This window comes from Plectropomus leopardus, chromosome 3 (assembly GCF_026936395.1).
Source record: "Plectropomus leopardus strain MGB_pleo_1.0 chromosome 3, ASM2693639v1, whole genome shotgun sequence".
Taxonomy (NCBI): Eukaryota; Metazoa; Chordata; class Actinopteri; order Perciformes; family Serranidae; genus Plectropomus; species Plectropomus leopardus.
In genome coordinates, this window is record NC_142178.1 from 10,487,119 (window position 1) to 10,508,396 (window position 21,278).

General features: G+C 39.1%; 1 protein-coding gene across 1 annotated transcript; it reads right to left on the reverse strand.

Moving 5' to 3' along the window:
* Nucleotides 1-438: 438 nt before the first annotated feature.
* On the reverse strand, nt 439-17,107 carry gga3a (golgi associated, gamma adaptin ear containing, ARF binding protein 3a). The gene is made up of 17 exons (XM_042485148.2): nt 16,979-17,107; nt 16,259-16,343; nt 15,154-15,229; nt 14,958-15,056; nt 14,737-14,860; nt 14,429-14,532; nt 12,195-12,275; nt 11,867-12,004; nt 10,037-10,118; nt 9,660-9,785; nt 9,053-9,259; nt 8,104-8,177; nt 7,597-8,015; nt 6,168-6,454; nt 3,575-3,744; nt 2,866-2,976; nt 439-2,610 (listed from the first exon to the last, which is right to left on the reverse strand). Exons 1-17 carry the CDS (start codon nt 17,013-17,015, stop codon nt 2,500-2,502), a joined length of 2,331 nt encoding a protein of 776 aa, XP_042341082.2. The 5' UTR covers nt 17,016-17,107; the 3' UTR covers nt 439-2,499.
* Between the last annotated feature and the right edge of the window lie 4,171 nt (nt 17,108-21,278).

Genomic DNA, 21,278 nt, shown 5'->3' on the forward strand with positions numbered 1-21,278 from the left:
GGAAGTCCCCAGACCATTTATCATGGCCATAAACTGTAAAATATTGTTATTTATGGTGGATGGAGGGTCATGCATTATTCCTCAATCCGTTAGGGTGCCTTAATGAAAAATACTTGTAGCTCAGGGGAGGGTTGTGATATAAAAAATAAAAAAAGAAAAGATCTATTAACCTATCTATAAAGAACACTAAGTGGCACACCAGCCATCACCCTACTCTGATAAATAAATTAAAGCCACTTAGTAAACTATATCATGCAATGACAGGAGTGATTCTGTTGCATGGATACTTTTACTTTTGATACTTGTATTGCTACTTCAACTTTAGTAAAGAGCCTTATTATGATGAAATAAAAGGAAATACAACTCAATAATATTGTGGTTAATTGATATTTGTAAAAAAAAAAAAAAAAAAAAGGCAAAAATGTGTGAAACTTGTAATGCAAATCGATCCATCTCATTCTTTATTTTTTCCACACACAGAAATAGCATTTCAAAAAATATACAATGACAAATTCATTTAACAATCTAAGACAAATAAATACTTTTATAAGAAATATGTAGATTCTCCTATATAGCACTAATAGCCCCAGAAAGACAAAAAAATAAGAAGTCACAGTTTTTTGATGAAGACATGTTGAGCCTAATGCTTAAAATTAACCATTAAGTTTTTACTATTGATATACAGTATTTTCTCAAGGCTTGGTCAAAGTAGATCTTTCCTAGTTTGATAAAGGAAACAAACAAAACACTTACAGTTGAGCCTGGGCTAACAACCTACCGCCTTCAGCTTGGTTTCCACAGCATGGTCTAACAGTAGGAGCAAGGGCAAAGCTACGCACAGCACTTAATTCACTCCAAGGATTAATTGTCAGCTGGTCAGCAGTTCCTTGAGCATATCTACTTAATGTATACAAGTGATCCTTGCCCTTATTAGCTCATGCTGCACTCACCAAGTAAAAGGGGCAAATGTCTCCGGCACAGGGGCTGCTGTTTTATCTTGCAGGAAATTACATTTTTATATTAAAATGCTATCCATTTATCAGAGTCCACCCTGTTGCTACATACTGAAACACATTATAAAATATCTGTTGATATATTTGGTAACATTGGATAGTCCACGACTGATCTGTGCATATCTTACTGCAATACTGAAAGTGTTCATCATAAGAAGAGTATACAGGAGTATAACAGCCGACAATTTAAATACAAGAAATGAACGGATCTGACACCGTCCTCCCAAAACAAAAATAAATAATACATTCACGTCAATAAATACTGAAAGACTAAAACGCGCATCAAGCTATGAGTTAGTTATAGAACTCAGAAGACAAATACAAGTATTCAGTAACTGTGAGCCAAACGGAAAGAAGTCAACGGAGTAACCAATTCTTAATGAGCCAATTATCGAAGCAAATGAGAGACACGCATATTTCAATTTTTACAGCCACTGAATACTTTCTAATGAAAGTTAACCAATAAACTTTGAAAACAGTATTTGTTGTGAATTTATCTCATTGAAAGTAAAATATGAAATTCATTGATTTGCATTTTAAAAGCTGGATTTTCAGTGTTTGCTGAAATTTCAATTTTCACAAATTTTGATCGAAAAATTCAAGTCAAAAATTTTTACATAGCAACATCCAGGCTAACCAAGTCAGGCTAGGCTGGGTAGCATGAATGTTTTGAATTTTTTTCGACTTGGAATTTTTAGATCGAAATAGATCCAAATTCAACCAATTGAATTTGACTTATTTTGACATTTGACATTTTTCAATTTGAGTTTTTAGATTACAACTGTGAATCAAGACATTTTACATTTTAATTTCAAAGAGCTGAACTCAAAACAAACAAATTCAGGTACACAGTTTTTAAAGGAAAATATTTCAAAGCTATGAATTCAGCAGAGCTTAAGTTTCAATATTGAGTATTCAGTGGCTGTGAAAATTCAAATTCATATTTCTCTTATTTACTTCTATAGACAAAGTGTGCGTGCCTTTCATTAAGCAACAGAGGGGCTCCTGTCTGCTCTAATCCAATGTTTAAAGTGTTTTTATGAACGTTATTCTATAAAGTTGGCAGAAAATCATGTGAAATGCAGGTTGTGCTCACATGTTTATATGACCCCGGCTTCATATTCTCTTGGGGGACAGTATAATAATATCAAAAACCTGACAATAACTTAGCAGTATTTAACATTACAAAATGATTTCCCAACAAAACCAAACCATTATCCACATTCAGCCACTTCACACAATTTGTTACTGCACCGCACTGACTACCTCTGGCACTGCAGTAAAGTTAAAGTTGGATGAACGCTACAGGACTCTGGCTACTTCAGCGGGCAATCTCAAGCAGAAAAACTCCTTCAAGATCCATCAAAGTTTATATTATATTCTTCAGAGTTTCCCTAGAGTTTACCAATACTGCTCTTCACTTGACCGCAGAGCTGCACTGACAAACTGAGCTGTTTAAGGAGTCTTGTAGTGTCAGAGAGCAGGGCTATAGAGCCCCCCATCTGTCCGCAGGTGGAAACTCATTCACCTCCCCGACTTCTTCGTGCGGCTGCTCTCCGAGAGTGAATGTCAGTTTGTATCTCATCCGAACCTTTTCCTGCAAAACACATACACATGCAACACGCTCAGATTTGCAGCTTTCATTATCTTGCTGGACAAGATTTGATACAGTGATCATTATCCCCAGAGCATGCTGGTTAGCATGTAAGACCGGAAGGAAGGATGATACTTTGCTCTACTGCATAATTTCAAACATACCACTGGTGGAGTCAGAAAGTGCTCTTTTAATTAAAACATTAGGAAATGCATTAAAAATGTATGAACATCAAAACATCTCCGGGCTGAGCTTTACCTTGAGAGGATTGGCAAGCAGCATGACCTGAGTGATGGCAGCGGGGGGAAGGATTGGGTTAAAAGGAGCCAGCTCTGTGCCCGAGGGTGCCTGCAGTCTCACTTTCATCGTCTGGTGATTTGGCAGAAAAGACATCCACATTCATTAAATAAGAAGCGGCAGCCCACTTCAATTTTAGTTGAACTCAAATATTTGTTTTAATGAGTCTAGCATCCGCCAAAGTTAATACCTCTAAATATAGTGGGGGAAATAAGTATTCAATGCATTTTTCAGTAAATGTATTTCAAATGCAGCGATTCACATTAAATTTACACAAGAGACTGATATTCCCTCAAAACTACACAAATAAAAAAATCATAACATTACAAATAACAAAGTTATAGGCAGTAAAGTGGAAGGACACAAGAAAAAAGTATTAAACTCGTTGACTGAAATGTATTTAATAATTGGCAGAGAAGCTTTTGTTTGCAGTGCCAGCTTTTAAGATGCTTTCTGTACAAAGAAATCTATCAGATGGGATTTTTTCTTTATCTGTATAGCTTTACTTAGGTAATATGAGCCTCTTGAGAAAATTTCAAGTGAATGGCTGCATTAGAAATAACTAAAAAAAAGGTTGAAGCATTGGATACTTCTTTCTCCTGCTGTAAATGCAAGCTGTGTGGCTTCCGCTGCAGTAATGATGAAATCAGAGAGGCACAGCAGGTCCTACCTTGGGCACAGCAGCCTGCAGAGCAATGTTCCTCACAGGCAGCGGGGCTGTATTAAGCATGGACGCCACCATCACAAGTACATCAGGTCTGCCTGCCGGACAGTCTGTGGCAAAATGCAGCAGAACGCGGACCCCATTCTTGTCGTATGCTGTCACAGGACATACTTTACCTAAAATACAGCACACAAAGGGAAAAAAGCAAAATTGTAAGAACTCTAATCTTTGTATATACACCACTCTGTACTGCTCCCAAGCACATTTTAAGCTGATGTCTTTTGCACATGCTCTGAAAGCCACATTCATACCACAAATGTTCACACACAAGACCAAAATATCGCCCACTATCTTTTCCAGTTTCATCCAGTTTGCCACTGTCACCACTGAGTGGCAGTAATGTCTAAGGTTCAGTTTTTCCAAACACAAATCATTCTCAAGGTTTACTTTCTCACCAGAAAATAGCTGGAGTTTACTGAATTAGCTGTACTACTGGGACAAGAACCCTCCCGTTTCTTTAATCTCCTCAGTGAATATCCTCTCTACAGAGTATTGTATCAAGGCTGGGAGATCAGGCAAGAATGTCCTTTTTGACTGAGAAAGCAACCAGTATGAGGATTACTGTGGTTGATCCAATATCCCAATAATGCAATTTATATTCAGCTTTTGAGGATTATGTACGCTGCCCCTGCAGTTTGAGATTAGCTGCAGACTAATCTGGGTCTTGGGGAGCTGATCTTTTGAAAAGTCAAGTAGACTGAAGGAGTTTGAAGAGGTTGCATCATGTGCACCATGTTGTAGATGCTTTGACTGTATACTTGCCTCTGTGTGATCCCGGATATACTGACCGGATTTCCTGGCATGCTGCAGTTTTGTTTTTTGTTTTGTTTTGTTTTGTTTTTTTAACAGTAACTGTTATATGTTGTGTCTGAAACTTTGTTGTAATCTGCTGCTGCCTGTCTTGGCCAGGACACTCTTGAAAAAGAGATTTTTAATCTCAGTCAGGCTTTTTTCTGATTAAATATTTGTCATGTTAAATTATACTGAGCTCCTGGGCAGCCCATCTGTTATAAAAAAATATGTTATCTGTACATAAAATGTAATCTGCTGTATTAGATTCTTGGTCAAAAAAGATTATGACTCAGTTTACACTTGGTTTTCAAATGATTCTTGGGCAATTGGATCATAAGCAACCACCAAGATGCATTGTGATACGATCACTCAATCCACTTGCTGAAGTGGTCTGGGATGCATTTAATCACATATCTTTTGTAGTGTAAATGCTAATGTGTCCTTATACTTTCTGATGTATCCCTGATAAGGGCATAACATGAAAATACATGAGAAATGCTGGACGTGATGGATGTCACGAGTTGGCACACTGTCAGGGACAGCAACGTTTTGGATTCTGCTGGCAGCAACATCTCCTGCTGTATCAACACAACAGCTAATGTGACTGGCGAGAGGGTCTGGACGTAATTGTGCACTGGGCCCTTTGACCTTTTAGCAGAGGTGAGATAGACGGTGACAAAATGTGAACACAAGTGGTCAGCCGGAGACACATCACAGGCACAGCTGTAGAGGGCGATGTGTGTCTCAGCTGTCTTCTTGTGTTCAGATCTCTTCCCCGCCTGATCCCCTGTGTTCAGATTTCAGACTTTTTAAGACTTATTTGATGTCATCAGGAATGAAATTTAAAACAAATTTTACAGCAACAAAAAATGAAAAATAAATAAATAAAGAAGTAGTACCTCTATTTTTCCCCTCAAGGTTAAGGACAATTTTGCCCAAATGTTTACTGTTACATAAAACATTTCAGTCCAGTTAGAACTTGGAAATACTTGGCTTTTGTTGGCGAGTTTTCTTTGTGTTTTTTTTTATTTATAATAAAAAATCTGTTTCCATTTATTTTGAGATTTTAGAATGCAACCTAAAAAACAAAATAATACAAAAACTGACTCATAAACTAATACTTCTGAGAATTTTTAAGAATTTTGAATTACTGATTTAAGACATATTAATACCAATTAAGGTCTTATTTTTATATGAATAAATTCAATGCCTTTTAAGACTTTTTAAGAACCTACGAGAACCCTGAACCTCCTGAACTTTTTAGTGAAAAATTCATTTTCAAACATCAAGAGCCCCTTGTTAAACTGAAGCCAATTCATCGAGTGGAGCGGCTGCGGCTCACAATGTAGAGTGGGTCGCACTCTGATTGGAAAGTTGGCAGTTCGAACCCCTGCTCCTCCAAGTCTACATGTCAAAGTATCACTTGGCAAGGTTTGTGTATGATTGTGTATGAAAGTATAAAAACTGAGTAGCAAGTAAAACCTTGTATGGTAGCCTTGGCAACCAGTGTATGAATGTTTGTGTGAATGGGACAAGTAATGAAAAGCACTGTGAGTAGCTGAATGACTAGAAAAGCTCTATTCAAGTGCACGTCAATTTACCATCCAATTCATAGCGGCAGGTCTAGAAAACAAGCTCATGCTCAATGTGATGTCCTTGTTTTTCTTTTAAAAAAAATCTTTCAACACTGTCCTAGATGTTTATAAAACAAAACATCAATTGAAATAGTCATTAAAGACATGCTCACTTGGCTTGATGGCGTCCAAAGGGATAAAGACATTGGCTAGGGACAACTCCTGACCCTTGCTTGGACTGGCCTGGCTCAGAGGGAGGATGGGGGACAGAGAGCGTAACAGAGGGCTGTCATCCGCCTGACTCTTGGCAGGTGAGGGAGTGGACCCTCCTTGCAAACCTCCCAGGAGCAGTGAGGTGGATGTGGTGGTGGTGACACTGAGACCGGCAGACAGGGCAGCAGGAGCTAACAGATCCTCATTCTTCACCAGAAAGCTGCTGAAGTCCATCCCACCAGCTGCACTGTGTGAACAATAATTAAAGTGCCTTTGTCAAAGACATTACGGGTCCCAAAAGGCTTAAATGTATAATGACAATCATAAACATTGCGTAAGAACAAGATTAGGGATGCCAATATTGGATATTTTTGCTAATATACAATACATATATAATATAATATATGTATGTGCTGATATATAAGAACTTATTTGGCCGATACCACTCTAGATATATCCACTTTTTCCCACATAATTTTAGCAATCATCAAGTCTCTTTTGTTGAGGAATTAACATATTATCATGAATACTCTTCTTGTACTGGCCCAGTAGGAGATGGACATGTCAAATTGTATGTAATGTATGTATGTAATATTCAGTCAATGTGCAAAATAAGAAATATACTTAGGTTTAATCTTTTGTACATGTTCACTTTATCAATTAAAAAACAAAACAAAAAAACAACAGTTTGTGATATTGGCAGAAATCTGCATGTTGGCCAATTCTGATATTTCATTTTAAAGCCAGTATCTGTTGATACGGATGACATGCCGATATTATCGAGCATCACTAAACAAGACAACAGGAGCTGAAATTTCACTGTGCAGTCAGGTTTAGTAATCATTGCTAGAATGCAAAGCATTTGACCTACTGATACAAAATTAACACTCAACCAACTGACATTTTAACAAGTGGCTGCCAGGCACTTAACTAGCACTTCAACAAGATCAGTCATAAATAATCTTTAAACTTGAATTAAACTGACAAGATACTGAATACTCTTGTGTCATGAAACTGTAATTTGGACAGTATTCTCAAAAACATTTTACCATCCACTCTGAGCAACGTTGCTTAGTTACTGTGCTCAAAACACCGCTCTTAAAGTGGCTGCAAGGTCATCCACCGGTCACTCTGCATCAAAGGCTAATGGAGTCTGAGCCACGTGGAAACAAGTGTTTAAGGTGCACTTGAAACCTCAAGCGCATGGGGAAAGTGCTTTTAAACATAAGTGTTTGGACATGGCACGACACAAATCACGCAATTAAAAAGAAAAAAAAAACCAAATCCTCAAAAAATATCATTTACTATCAAAGATATTATTTGTGACAGATGGATAGATTGGCGCTGATCCATATTTGCTTTCCAGCTCTACCTCATGACACTACTCACGTTTTAGGACTGCTGAGATCCAGCAAGGTAAGATCTTGCAGATTGTTACTGACAGACGTTGAAGTCATGTGGGATGCTTCAGATGAAGTGGAGACTTGTTTTGGAATGACAGGGGTGGCTGAGATAGCAGGCGAGGCCACGCTGAATGATGGAGGAAGAGCGGCTGGGGCCATGGTGGTCAATACTGAGCTGAGGGGCTGCGGGAACATGACTGATGTTGTTGAGACAGATACTGTAGAAATTGGAGGGGAGGAGAAGACAGGGCCGGGGAAGCTTGGGGCAGAGGCAGCTGAAGAGGACGTGGCTGGGCTAACTGGGGCACCTGTCACAGAAAGGGCATCTGGAACAAGTGAAGATGTGGAAAATGCAGGAACTGAAGATGAAGTGGTGTCAAAGAAACCCAAATCTTGACTGGAATCCTGAAATATACAGCAAAAAAAGAATACTGCTGTTACTAAAAAGATACTACCCGACCTCAGTGGAAATTGCTAAAGTGAATTTAAATACCTGTAAAGACGGCAAATGATTGCTCAGGTTTACATGTGTCGATTTGTTTGGAACAGGAGTGGGTTCACTAAGGCCTGTAAATGAAAACAAAACATGTCATACGTACATAAACAAGGACAAGAAACTGTTAAAGGGACAATTCACTCCAAAGTCAAAAAACGCTATTTTTCCTCTTACCTGTTGTGCTATTTATCAATCTAAATTGTTTTGGTGTTAGCATATAAGTGTTGGAGATATCAGCTGTAAAGACGTCTTCCTTATAATGAAACCAGATGGCGCTCGGCTTGTGGTGCTCAAAGCGCCAATAGAAAAAAAGGACAAAAACTCAATGACGCAGTAATTTCTCTTTCCTATATCATTACTCAAGACAATCCACAGACCTTGTTGAGAGCAGTTTCATGTAAGAACTATTTTCTCTCTACCAAATGAATCAACACTGAAGTGTGTATCTACTGCCAGCTCATCTAGCACAACCTAACAAGCTAATGTTAAAGCTTAGCCACACAATGCCAATTATGTTTACATCTGGCGCTGTCATAAGCCTTTCATCAATGAGTAGATGCACACTTCTTGGAGGGTGTAGATAAGTAGAGAGAAAATAGTTCCTCCATGAAACTGCTCACAAGAAGGTCTGCAGATTATCTTGAGTAACTGGGTCACGATTTCTAGAAAGAGACATTGCTGTAGATTTTTTTCTTAAATGCATTTTTTGGCATTTTAAGCACCACAAGCTGAGTGCCATGCAGTTCCATTATAGTGGAGAGAAGGCAGACATCTCTATATCTGATACTTCCAACACTCTGCAACTCACACCAAAACAATCTAGACTGATACATAACACTTCAGGTTAAGAGCTAAAATATGTGTTTTTGATTTTGGGGTGAACTGTCCCTTTAATGTCGAACGTTGCCATGGAGGAAAAAAAAAAATCAAGACCATTACATGTTACCTAAAGATAATAACTCTTCATCCAGCAGTGAGAGTGCTGCAGAGGGTGCATTGGGACTGGGGGACTGAGAGTCAGGAGCAGCAGACTCACACAACAGGTCAGAGGGAATAGACAGAGACGATGTCGGGGGTTGCTTCTCTGGTGGAGAGACACTCTGGGTGTCCAGACCCATCAGGTCAATCAGAATCTCTGACTGGTTTGTGCGACCTGTGCTTGTCAGAAAGAGAAAAACACCGACAGTGAAAAAAACAAAAATTGATTCATTTTCAGACAGGTAATTTTGTCTGTGTCCATCCATTTGCAGAGTGTAATGAATCAGTTCACCAAAACACACACAAACCAACACAAAGCAAGCCCGTATATTTTAAGGACATGCTCTTAATAGCAGTTTTCTAGTTCGGATTAGATTTGTGTGGAACATGAGGCTGATATGTTCTCTGCAAATTTGTAAATATTTGCAAGCATGTTCTGTGGTTTTGCTGTGAAGCACACTAAATAGAAGCATATTTTGAAAATATGACAGAAAGTGCATTGCTAAATGGCAAAATTATTACTCTTATGCAGTAAAAAAAACAATTCGGACACACCATTCTCAGTTAAAATGTACCTTGTCTGACTGATGATTGTGTTTGTTGCGCTTCTTTAGTCTCTCCATTAACAATCTGTCCTTCCACAATCTTCTTATAGGAATTAATGACATGGGAGAGGTCATCACTGGCCTGCAGGATGTCTCCTGATAAGGGCATTTTACAAGGTTAGACCAGGCTGACGTTGATAACACCTTGAAACAACAACAAAAAACAATATTTGCTGTGGACTGTGGAGAACCGTATGTTTTTGTTAAGTGGCTGTTTTGGTCCGACAGGATGTTGCTCTTACATCAGCAGAGGGCCTTTTTAAAGCATGACTCAAACTTTTTCATCTAAATAAGAATAGCAAGAGTGTGTCATCAATTACTGCGGGACAAATTACAGGATGTCTTACCCAAGCTACTGTCATTATCCTCGGTCTCTGTGGCGAGCTGGAACACCGTTTGCCTCAGCTTGTCACAGTCTCCATACAGCTCCTGAGAAAAAGAATTCTAAAAATCACTGAATATTCACATCTTGAATGACAATTCAGACACTGCTGTATCATAGGATATAAAAAGAAACTTGTTTCTAATACATCATAAATGTCTACCAAGACTGTGATATTAAAATGAGATCGACTAAACCATTTATGGATGGCAGGAGTAGTATCTCTATCGTTCACTCGAGGAATTTGAAAAGAGTCAATCCGGACTAAAGTCTGACACCATCTCACATCTTAAGACAACGCAAATCTTTAGTCACACAACGAGACTTCGCAAAGACTGGGGATCTTGCAGGGTCACTATTTTAAAGACTAACTAAAGTCCTTTTGAGATTGTTTCCCATCCTGCTCCTGGTGAAAAATGTTACACCCAACTCCCTTTAAATATATATATATATATATATATATATATATATATATATATATATATATAAACAATTCCTTACATGTTTATATACCTCTATAAACAGAAGATAAAAGGTGTCATATACAGACCGTATTCTTGTCAATTCTAGATTAATATAGTTCATAAAGATGAACTGTATTGATGTACAAACTTCACATTTTGGATTTTGTCACCTTAACTTTGCCCGCCTCTGTTGGTTAGCTGTGCGGATGGATCGGATACACACAGAATTAAACAGACTCTTGTTCATTCCAAAACTACCAGTTTCTCCTCCTTTTCCACAATACAAGACAATGCTCACATCATTGAACTTTAGTACCTGTGCAAGACTAAAAACTTTCTATAATATTTAATATGTCTGATCATAAGGATGATAATATGCTCTTTGATCACCTTACACCAAATGATAGAGATCACAGGAGCGCTAACTGACTGAGGCATAACTCATGATTTTACGATGCCAGGAAATCTGTCTGCAACACTGAAATTGCTTGAAAAGTCTTTTGGTGTTATATCAGCATTAATCAACCAAGCTTTTGTTTGGTAGTCACAGAAAAAAATAAATATTTATGTGGCAGTGGCACCTTGTTGATGTCATGCTACCGGTTCTAATAAGTGAAGAGAAAACTAACTGAGAGAAACAGATAAAACACTGGAGCTCACAGAGAGTCCAGCATATATATCCATAGAGTATATATATATGTATATATATATATCCAAGCTGCTGTGGGAGTAGGTATGTTTGACAGCGTCAGATCTCGGTCTCCTTGCTGGTTGTTCCGTCAGCAAAGAGAAATATTTATATTTTAAGGGCTCATTTTCACACTTTTGTATTTCTCTGTGACGTAGCACAGTGTTATCACTGTTACTCATACCATACTCTCTCAATCCTGGAACAAACCATTTTCTGATGCCTTAGAAGTTCAGATTCAAATCAAATTAAAATCATAACTGTACAACAACTAGTAAACTAATGCACTAATGACTGCTGGTTAACCAGGGAAAAAAAATGTTTAGGGCAGGCCTCATTATTACACAAATGTGCTTGTGTTATTTTTTAAAAATAAGCCACTTTAATCTGTTGGCTGTATATTTGATGAAGACATTTGACAGAGTTCCTCTAAAAGATAGCTGATACTCAGAACGAGGCTGTTTTCATTGCTTCCAGCAAGTTTTGATATAACTGCAGTAAATTACTTTGGACTGCTTCAGGGCTGTATTGCCAAGGCTGGAAATATTAAATAAGAGTGTTTTCAAAAAGGTCAATTACTGCCAGAGGAAGAAATGAATTTCTGTCCAAAGGTCATCTGAGTCATATCTAATAAAGAACATACCCTAATGAGCTCCTTGTCTCCGTCAGAGGAGTCTTCCGTGCTGAAGTGAGCGAGCATCTCGTTAAGGAGTTTCACGCTGTTGTTGACTGCCTCCAGTGTGCTTTTTTGTTTTGTCGCTTTCTGTGTTCTCACCTCGTCCTGGGTGGGAAGAAAAAGTTGAGTTGCTCTTGTTGGTGGTACTCATTAAACTTGGGTGTCAGTTTAAAAACAAGCTTTGAAATGAAAATTGCAAATTATGTGCAGTAATTGGTCTCTAAATTCTTGAGCAGAAAGCCACCAGAAATTATTTAACAACACAATCACAACATTTCATTTGCAGCTGACACACCTCCTTGACCATGTTCTTGATGAGCCGGTTGGCCTCTTGCAGATCTTCAGGCTTTTTACTTTTCAGCAGCTCTGCCAGTCTCTGAAGGGAAAGTAAACACTTAAGCACATTTCCCACAGATTACGCCAACACAGGCAGCAAAGCAGCACAAGCTCCCAGGCACTGACAAAACAAATTTCACCCATAGATCAACTGCAGTCAACGCAAAGCAAACATGCAGTCATGACCTACTTCAGTGTGTCGTAAGCAGTGAGGTACTGGAGTGAAAAAATAAACAGGAGCACTTGCGGTGTTGTAAATGCACATCAAATATATACCCTTTTTTTCTGTGGGGTGCCACTGCCTTTAAGTTAAGCTCACACTACACACGACTTTCAAAGTCATCAGATTGCTGTACTGTTCACACAACTTTCTTACTTGTGGAGGAGTTGTTGTGGTTTTAACACAACATGACTGACCAGTGACAGGGTGATACACTAAAAGATATTTCACACAGAGGGATCCCCGAAGAGTATGTCATGTGATGTGCGGGTCAAAATGGGGTCTAAGGGGTGCTTACTAGAAAAAAATCAAAGGCAAAAAGTGAGAGGGTGACCACTACCTCAACTGGTAAGAGAGCGCACCCAATACAGGCACAGGACCTTTGCAGTGGCCTGGGTTTGATTCCAACGTGTGGCCCTTTGCTGTGATTCTTCCCCCCTCTCTCTCTCCCCCACCTGTGAGCTGTCCTATCAATAAAGGCAAAAATGCCTAAAAAAACATAAAAGTGGCAAAGTAGCATACCATGTCAGTTATTAGGCTAATACCTTGCCTGCAATAGTCCACCTTCTCTCTCTATCTCTTGGTCACATAAGCCCCTTTTACACTCCCAGCGAATATAGTATTATTATGCCGCCTCACCATCTGTATAAAACGTATAATTTGTCATAAATGTTGGCCTATTGGAAAAACAATGAGAATCTGAAGCTCCTCACCCTCCAACCAGAGGATGAGATCAGTCACCATACAACAGTGATGGTAAATAATTATTATTGCTATGTTATGTCATTGTTGTTGTTACGAAAGGGCTGCAGATGCGTATGTTATATGTCCCCCTAGAGGTAGACGCTGATGTGTAAGACATCACACCTCTTTTGTTTTTGTGATGCCAGCATGCTGTCTAAAATCACACAGTGGAGCGGCATGATGTTGCCATTGTTTGGTTCTAAGTAAAAAAAAAAAAAAAATGCAAATTTGGAATGCAAGTCTTGCAAACTAATTGGTTATAGCTTGCTGACAAAGTTCCAGACAGGTCCAGATATATAGCGTAGTAGGTATCTGGGGTGCATATGCATTGAATCTGCATCAAATTGCGTCTTGTGTAGTGTGAGCTAGGCACTGATGCAACAGTCAAAGAGGTCAAGAAAGATAGGGAGAGAGAGAACCTTTTCACCTCTAAATCTTTAGTTTGTAGTGAAACAACAAATCCTACACTTAAAACTCTCATGAACGAATGAAAAGTATATGAATGGTGACTACGTGATTTCCTATGAGGATTTAATTTCTTATAAATTATGATCTCCATACATACAGAAAAATGAAAAAAATTATTCAGTGTTTTGGGCAATATTTTTATTTGCATTGTTGCCAGGAGTCGGAAGGGAGGATCAATGCCACTCATATATCTGTCCGTTATATGTTATAGGTTATATATAGGAGATGGTCAGCTTCGCATAGCAGAAACAGAGGGAAAGAAGTAGACTAGCTGTGACAAAAAAGTTAGAAAATCTGTGCACCAGCCCCTCTGAAGCAAACAAATTAATTTCATTTGTGTCATCCATACAAACACTAAGGTAAAAATGACCAGCTGTGGTTTTCAGCAGACTTATGTGATGGACTATTTCTTGGCCAGGGGCAGTGACCTCCTGGAGCTAAGTGAGCTGTCTGCTGCCTTTAGGTTCACTGTTAAAGGACAGAAATGACAGTGATATCCATCTTCTCAACCAACTTTCAGAAATAAGGCGAATAAGACAATTTCCAAAAATGTCAACACTATTTCTTCCATAGTTGACCACAAGGAAGGTCTGATTGTGGTGGCTAAATATGCAGGCACCCCAGACACTTCATCTACCAAATGATCTGCACTGTGACAATAAAACAGCTGATTGAATCTGTGTCTGCAGCACAGATAAAACAAGAAAAAGATCAGTGTGCAGTGAGCTGAGGTGTTCACATCCCAAAATAATCTTTCTTACCTTGCTCTTTTTCTCGTCATCAAACACAGGATTCTTGGGTCGCGGAGAAGGCGACGGTATTAATGTAGCATCGAGAGGGATTTCAGGGTCAACTACAACAATGCCTAAAATAAAAATGACAACAGACAGCTATTTTAGTCTGGAAATGACAGCTTCAGCACATCAAAGTCCAAAGCACACAATCATAACTCACTACTCAGTAAAATATTTTTGGATGTCATTTTTATGCCACTATATCGTTTTAGTGAATATTAAATCTCATCTGCATAAGTTTTTTTTCTTCAGTTTTTAAGTGGTTGGTGTCTCACCCTGTGACTTCAGCATGTCATACGCTTCATAGATTTTTGCTTCATCTGGCAGGGAAACAGTCCAGCTGTACAGCATCTCGATCACTTTAGTCTTCACCTTCTCTGATACTTTGTCTCCCAGATACTGAAAAAATATTAGAGGCACGGCTTAGAGTAAAACTAAACTTCAATTCAAGTAATCATTTCCCCAATCAGAGTAGGTTTGAACATTTGTTACTTACTTTAGGTGAAACCACCTTAATTAATTCATTTAAAAACCTAAATTTGCCAACTTCATTGTGAAACCGTCGTCCGCAGTTCTTCATACAAGCCTCGAGAACCTACAAAAAGAAAATAAACCTGAGATAAACAGATTCTTCTTCTTTCTGCTTGAATGATGTAGAAATGAAAAAGACAAAAAGTGGTCACATTACGAACCATTAAGGCTTGTAATGCCTCCCATTCCTGAGGGGACTGAATCTTGTGAGCCAGCAGTCTAACTGATATTTGCGGGCTAGAAAATATGACATAAAAACACTATTAAATTCTAATTTTAAGGATTTTTTAAGTTTTTGGGTTTTTTTAAAGTAGGGTTGCATGGGGTACTAATCCACGCTCAGTGTATTACCTACAGCAGTTAACAGTCATTGTAACCCCTGTTTAGAAAAGCTGACTGGAGTTGGAGATGGAAGCTAAGCAAAGTACTGGTGTGGATGGGGGTCAGCTGCAAAACATATTTTAGCCACCTAAAAAAAGTCCCCACTTAAAAGAAAATTGTATCAGATTACATTTTTGCTATATTACGAGTACATTCACCATTTTACCTTTCCATCAGACAGCCTGTTCCAACACAGAAGCAGTTTCAGTTCCCAATCTAGGCTCACATCAAAGCCACCAGACTCCACTGACAAAAACCCTAATTTCAGCTCACTGAACACAGAAGCCGCTGGTCTACTGCTGCTGTGATCAGTTAGTCAATTTGTGTTATTGTGTGACTTTGGTGGATCCAATCTAACCCTTTTAAAACACAAAAGTCACGCAATTATGCAAACAAAACGACACTTCATGGCAGCGGTAGAACAGCAGCTCCTTTGCACATGACTTTTCTCTCTATGTAGTCTGGCTTTGAAGAAAGCAATATAAACAACTTTGTTTTCCAGTTGGAAATCACTGTCTGACATTAAACAAAAGCAGTGAAAGTATTCTAAATGTAGCGTACACTTACACTGACATTGATCTTTTTACCTGGGACTTTCTTTTAGGTTGCCCAAATATGTTTTGTAGCTGACCCCTCCAAAGCAGTACAATGCTTGTCAAGCCTGCGTCTCCTGACTGAAGGCGTGCAGACTGACATCTACTGTTTGTAATGTACTGGATAATGGATAAGTACCTCATACAACCCCATTCCAAAAAAAAAAAAATTGAATCCACAGTCTAGGTTACACCAGCCTTTATAATAAACTCCACGTGTTTAGCACAACGAGGACACAGATGAGCAGCATTATAAGGGCGTGGTGGGTTTATTGAATGAATGTGACCATACCCTTCTAGCTCCTTATTGATTTGGTCACAGAATCCCATTATATACTCCCAGTCTTCCTGTCTGTTGGAGGGGTTGGTGGCTTTGTCTGATGAAAGAGAAGATTATCATACCTCAACACACGTTTAAAATTATTCCAATATACACATCTTTAGGAAACATATTATCCTGTCGCTGGAAAGCCGATGAAGGCTGAAGTTTAAGATATATAAACCCTGGAGTATCAGGCTCTGTTCCTTCCGAGACTAGCTCCCACACAACTCTGGCGTTTTAGGTTATCCGACGTTATGGGTTTTCATGTCAATAGCCTCCGGACACTTCACTGATCCAGTTTGTTTTTGCAGGACCTGTTTGAACTTGGATAAGTTAGCGCCTGGAGCGGTTTTCAACACACCAGAGGAGTAACCGCAAAAGGCGTAATGTGGGTCACCAACAGAGTAATCATACTTTATGCAAGCTTTTCAGCACACCGACTCCAAGACTCAAATATAAACCCAACATCAAAGCAGATTTGGGGCTCGCGACGTCCATCAGTTACCAGCAGCTGTCTGTCTCTGTTAGCTACTTTCTAACAACACAGACGAGTTAGCTCGATATTTTCCCGTTTCTGCAGTGTCATGTGAGTCCAACTATTGTTTCGGGCACCTATGGTTATACAGCACATCACTGCACACGTCTCATGCGAATAGACGACGTGAAAAGGGAGTTTAAGTATGTACTTACTGAGCCAGGACTCCAGCGTCTCTCCATCGTCCGCCATGTTTGCACTCTGAGCAGGCAAACAACGCGTGACTGCTGCTGCCTTCGCGTGCTGTCGGACAAATGGCAGTTACTTTTTTAACTTCGACATTTTTTTGTGTGTAAAGCCTACTTTTACGTCATTGACTGTATGAGCAATATTTTATTTAAATGATAACATCACACGCCTTCGTTAGTGATTGCTATATAGTAAAAAAAAAAATTTTCGGTGTCACACGCACACACAATTACATGCATATTGGGATTTTTTGAAGCTGCCGCACCAATTAACCTCTCTGTTTGTCTTGATTTCAAAATCTAAAGACCCAGATATTTTTCTAAGGTGTTGGTAGAGACCATAAACTATTTTCCAGGTGAGTAGCCCCATACATGCATGTTTGGTACATTACATTCACTGTTATCATTACACTCTCATCTTGATGCAACTGTATTTTCCCATATTCAAAAATTGCATCAAGCTATTACGGCCCGCCTAACATACATTGAGAAGAAACAGTAATTTAAAGGTTATGGAAGTTAAAAAAAACAAAACAAAGCGAAAAATTAAAAGAAAACAGCCTCTTTGCTCCACCTTTGTCCACTGCGATTGTGTCCTTATCTCATACGCACCTCACTCTTTTTCTTTTTTCAAGTCTCCATCTGTCTCACTGTCTCAAATTAGTTCATAAAACCACCCTCTTTTTTCCTCCCCTGCAAGTTCTCATGAATGTTAAATGTTTGAAAGGTCACTATATGTCAGGGCTAAATAATGTTTTGGGATATTTTTCCTTTAGTCTCTAGAGGCCCAAAAATATTAATGCAGTTAAATAAAAAATGAATTGTTCTCAGTCTAAAAAAATACTTACCAGATAGTAATTTTTTTACTTTAAGTTTGAACTTTTAGATACCAGTTTCAGTAAAGAGATGAAGTAAAAGAACATTTGCGTACAACCGTCAGTTACAAAGAATACCAATAAATACATCATCAACATCATTTGAAGTATTGGTTCACAACCTCTTAAGGGTCCCTCTACTGAGTAAACTGACGACCCCTGACTAAGCGACATATTTTACGGATACACACGGGACGCAACACAGCTGAGGGCTTTCATCTTTTAATGAGGTACTAACATAATAATATACAATATATCAAAGTCAGGTCACCTGTGTATTCATGTATATTTAAGATAGCAACTCACTTGTAGTTTTGCAAGTCTGAGGAGGAGCATATTGGTTCAAAATATCACTTGTTTTACATAATAAAATCCCTTAATGGGAAACTCCTGGTGTGCAGATCTCTATCTTTACATTTGATCATCTTGGATCCAGCATCCAGTAAGGGATGTGGGTCTTGTGTGTCATGTGTCTTTTTTAAAATTTCTCTTATATTTTAGGGATATTTCATATGATATACAATGCATCACAATAACAGTGCAGCGCAACTAATAAACTGTGAAATAAATCATAATAGTGAACAATGATACAGAACAAGATGCATATGCAGAACAAACTGCAGAAAGTTTGTGTAAAACGAGCAGTTTGGTTACATTTTGAGCCTTTCATTTCCCCCATGAATATTGCCTCAGAGATGAGTTTTCCCTGCATTTATAATCCTTTTTTATACAGTTTTCTGAATGTATTAGTTATGGTTCTTTTATTTTTAACAATCATACATACTTTACAGCCTTTTTTATTTTTGACAAATGTGTTTTCTTCTCCCAGACACGTGGCCATTGTTCTATTACCAGTGGTTTAGAGGATGGCACCTATGGCCCCTTAGGACCTCTCTCCTGACATTATGCCACTAAAGCTCAGCACCATCTGTTCTCCAGGAACAACTTCTGCTTCACCTGGAGATCAGACAACAAAACTCCTACACGAAGATGTCTGTTTGTCAGTTCAGTCTGCTCCCCTCTGAGTGAGCAGATGTGAAAGCCAGAACAACAGCAGGACTTTTGATGTCCTCAGTAGCCGGGGTCGCTCCAGCTCAAAGATGATATGGATTACAAAGCTTAAACGTAACAGGTGGCTTCAAGGATGTAGATTTTGTTTAAACATTTAGAGGAGAACACATAGGAAACAGGGGGCATAGTTTGGCAAAAGAGCTTTTATGTATGCAGCTCCATATATGTGTAATCTTCTGCAGAAGGACTTAAAGATGCACTCACTGGTTCCTCTTGGCTGTTTAAAAGCACTGTCACATGACCTTTGTATGCCATCTTCTACATGCCAATGCCAGGGTGCATCTTAGCTGGTCTTTTAATTTTTCTAGATTTTAATGGCTCACTTTTAACATATATTAACATACTTTCTTGTCCTTCCTTGCAGTAACTGCATTTTGTGTTTTATATTGTTAGAATTGTGTATTGATTTTATTTTATTTTTGTTCTATCTTGTCTGTTTGTAACTTATTTTGCTGCCTGTCTGGACCAGGACACTATTAAAAATCTCAAAAGTTTTTTCTGGTTAAATAAGGGTTAAATTAAACAAAAAGGGGAAGGCTGAGGGTGATCCCACAGGAAATTTCAAACATCGAACACTTAATTCCCTGAGTTCTGGTGAACTTTTACACTTTTAACTTTTAACTTATTTGTGCCTTACTGCATGAAAAAGTTGAAATGTCTTAAATTTGTTTAAAATTAAAGTCCTCTGCTACTTTCATGTTTTTACTGTGGACGGCAGATGCACATATTTAAGTATTAAAGAGGACATATCCCTTGTGTCCCCTGTGAAATCCTATGGGTGGCTTCACATGTCTCAGCTCATGAGACAGATCAGAAAAAAAGGATTATGGGATGTCTCTGTCAGCCTGTGAGCTTCCGAGGAGGCAAATAGAGTTGCATAATACTTCCAGAGCCATCCCATCTTCTGTACTCTTCAGTCAAACAGTGTGACTGCAGGGATACCCGCTGCAGGCCAAGGTTTTCTACAGCCCCTGCTGTCACTGTGACTCAGCCAGAGCCCTTTTCCAGTGCTCCTGCTGCTTCCACATCTACACTGCCCACTCCCTGATGTTCTACAGCCAAGGCCTGGTCCAGTACTTCTCCTACTCTCTGTAATAAGAAGTGAAAATGATGAAATATAAGGAATGTTTGGATTAACACCATGACTTTTTCAGGAACCACATATGATTAGGTTGATCTCCACTAAGTCATTTTGAAGCTGTGTCTCTCTTGCTAGTGTTGGCAGCCGGAGTTGAGCCAGTGTATCTGGCCCAATTATGGGGCGTCATTCATCCCAAATCTTAGCCGCAGTCAGGTAACCAGATGCTGCCTGAATTTTTTCTTCTGGTGTACCAAGGTTGGGCCGATGCTGGGCCAGGTCATTTTTTATAACGGCCCAATGATGGCATTGTCGGCTAACAGGCTCAGGACAGTTTATTTGGCCTGATTCTGGGACGTCATTCATCCCAAAACTCAGCCAAACCAGGCAATTGGACAGAGCCAGACCAATTTTTTTGAGATGTTCCTTATTTCTGTGACTTATTTCTTCGGGCGTGCTGAGTTTGGGCCAATACTGGGCCATTTTGGCTACGTTCACATGAACCCACCATACTCTGTACTGCACACACATCAGAATCCCTGCCATCTCTAATATTTTGAAAAGTAGAGCTGCATTTCTCTCATCTAATAACATCTGTCCATCCACGCTCTTTGCTTTTGTTCAGTATTCCCACTAGCTCGACTCTGACTCATGCAGGGTCTACTCCCCCTGCTCTCCTCCCAGCTTCAAAGCACACAAACACATCACGATTGATACAGCTACTGTCGCGCCAGTTCTGCCAGCTCCCATAGCACAGAGAGTTTTTTTTTTTCAATGATGGGCCATTACCTCTGGGCTTAGCCCTTAAAAGGAAACATTGGAGTCACCTGCTGAGGTAGTTCAGTTTTAAAAATTCATCTACCTAATCCTCTGATCTGCTTTTCAAGCTTTGAAGAGCACAGATTCCACATTTCATCTTTTATATCACACATGTGCTCAACTGCAGATGTACTGGATACAGATTCTATCTCCAGCCATTGTCATTGTCCTCTTACTGGTGGGAAACACATATGTTTTGTTTTCTTAAATGCCTTCTGTAGGACTCTCACATTTTTTGTATGTACTCTACAACCAAGTGCTAGACCATAGATGCATTACATTGTGCTGGCTTATGCTTACTCGCATCCTCATGTCCTCTTGTGACCCTTAAATCGCTCCCCTCCACCACCATAGTGGATCTTATAATCCCTTAAATACGCCTTGAGGAGATGTGGCACAAAAGACAGGCCCAATGAAGATTTGG

Excerpts from the sequence above, each read along its gene's own strand:
- gga3a (XM_042485148.2), bottom strand. The coding sequence starts at position 17,015 with ATGGCGGACGATGGAGAGACGCTGGAGTCCTGGCTCA. Across the intron at positions 14,533-14,736 it reads TGACATGCTGAAGTCACAGG|GCATTGTTGTAGTTGACCCT; the intron begins GTGAGACACCAA and ends TTTTTATTTTAG. Across the intron at positions 10,119-11,866 it reads GAGACAAGGAGCTCATTAGG|GAGCTGTATGGAGACTGTGA; the intron begins GTATGTTCTTTA and ends TCTTTTTCTCAG.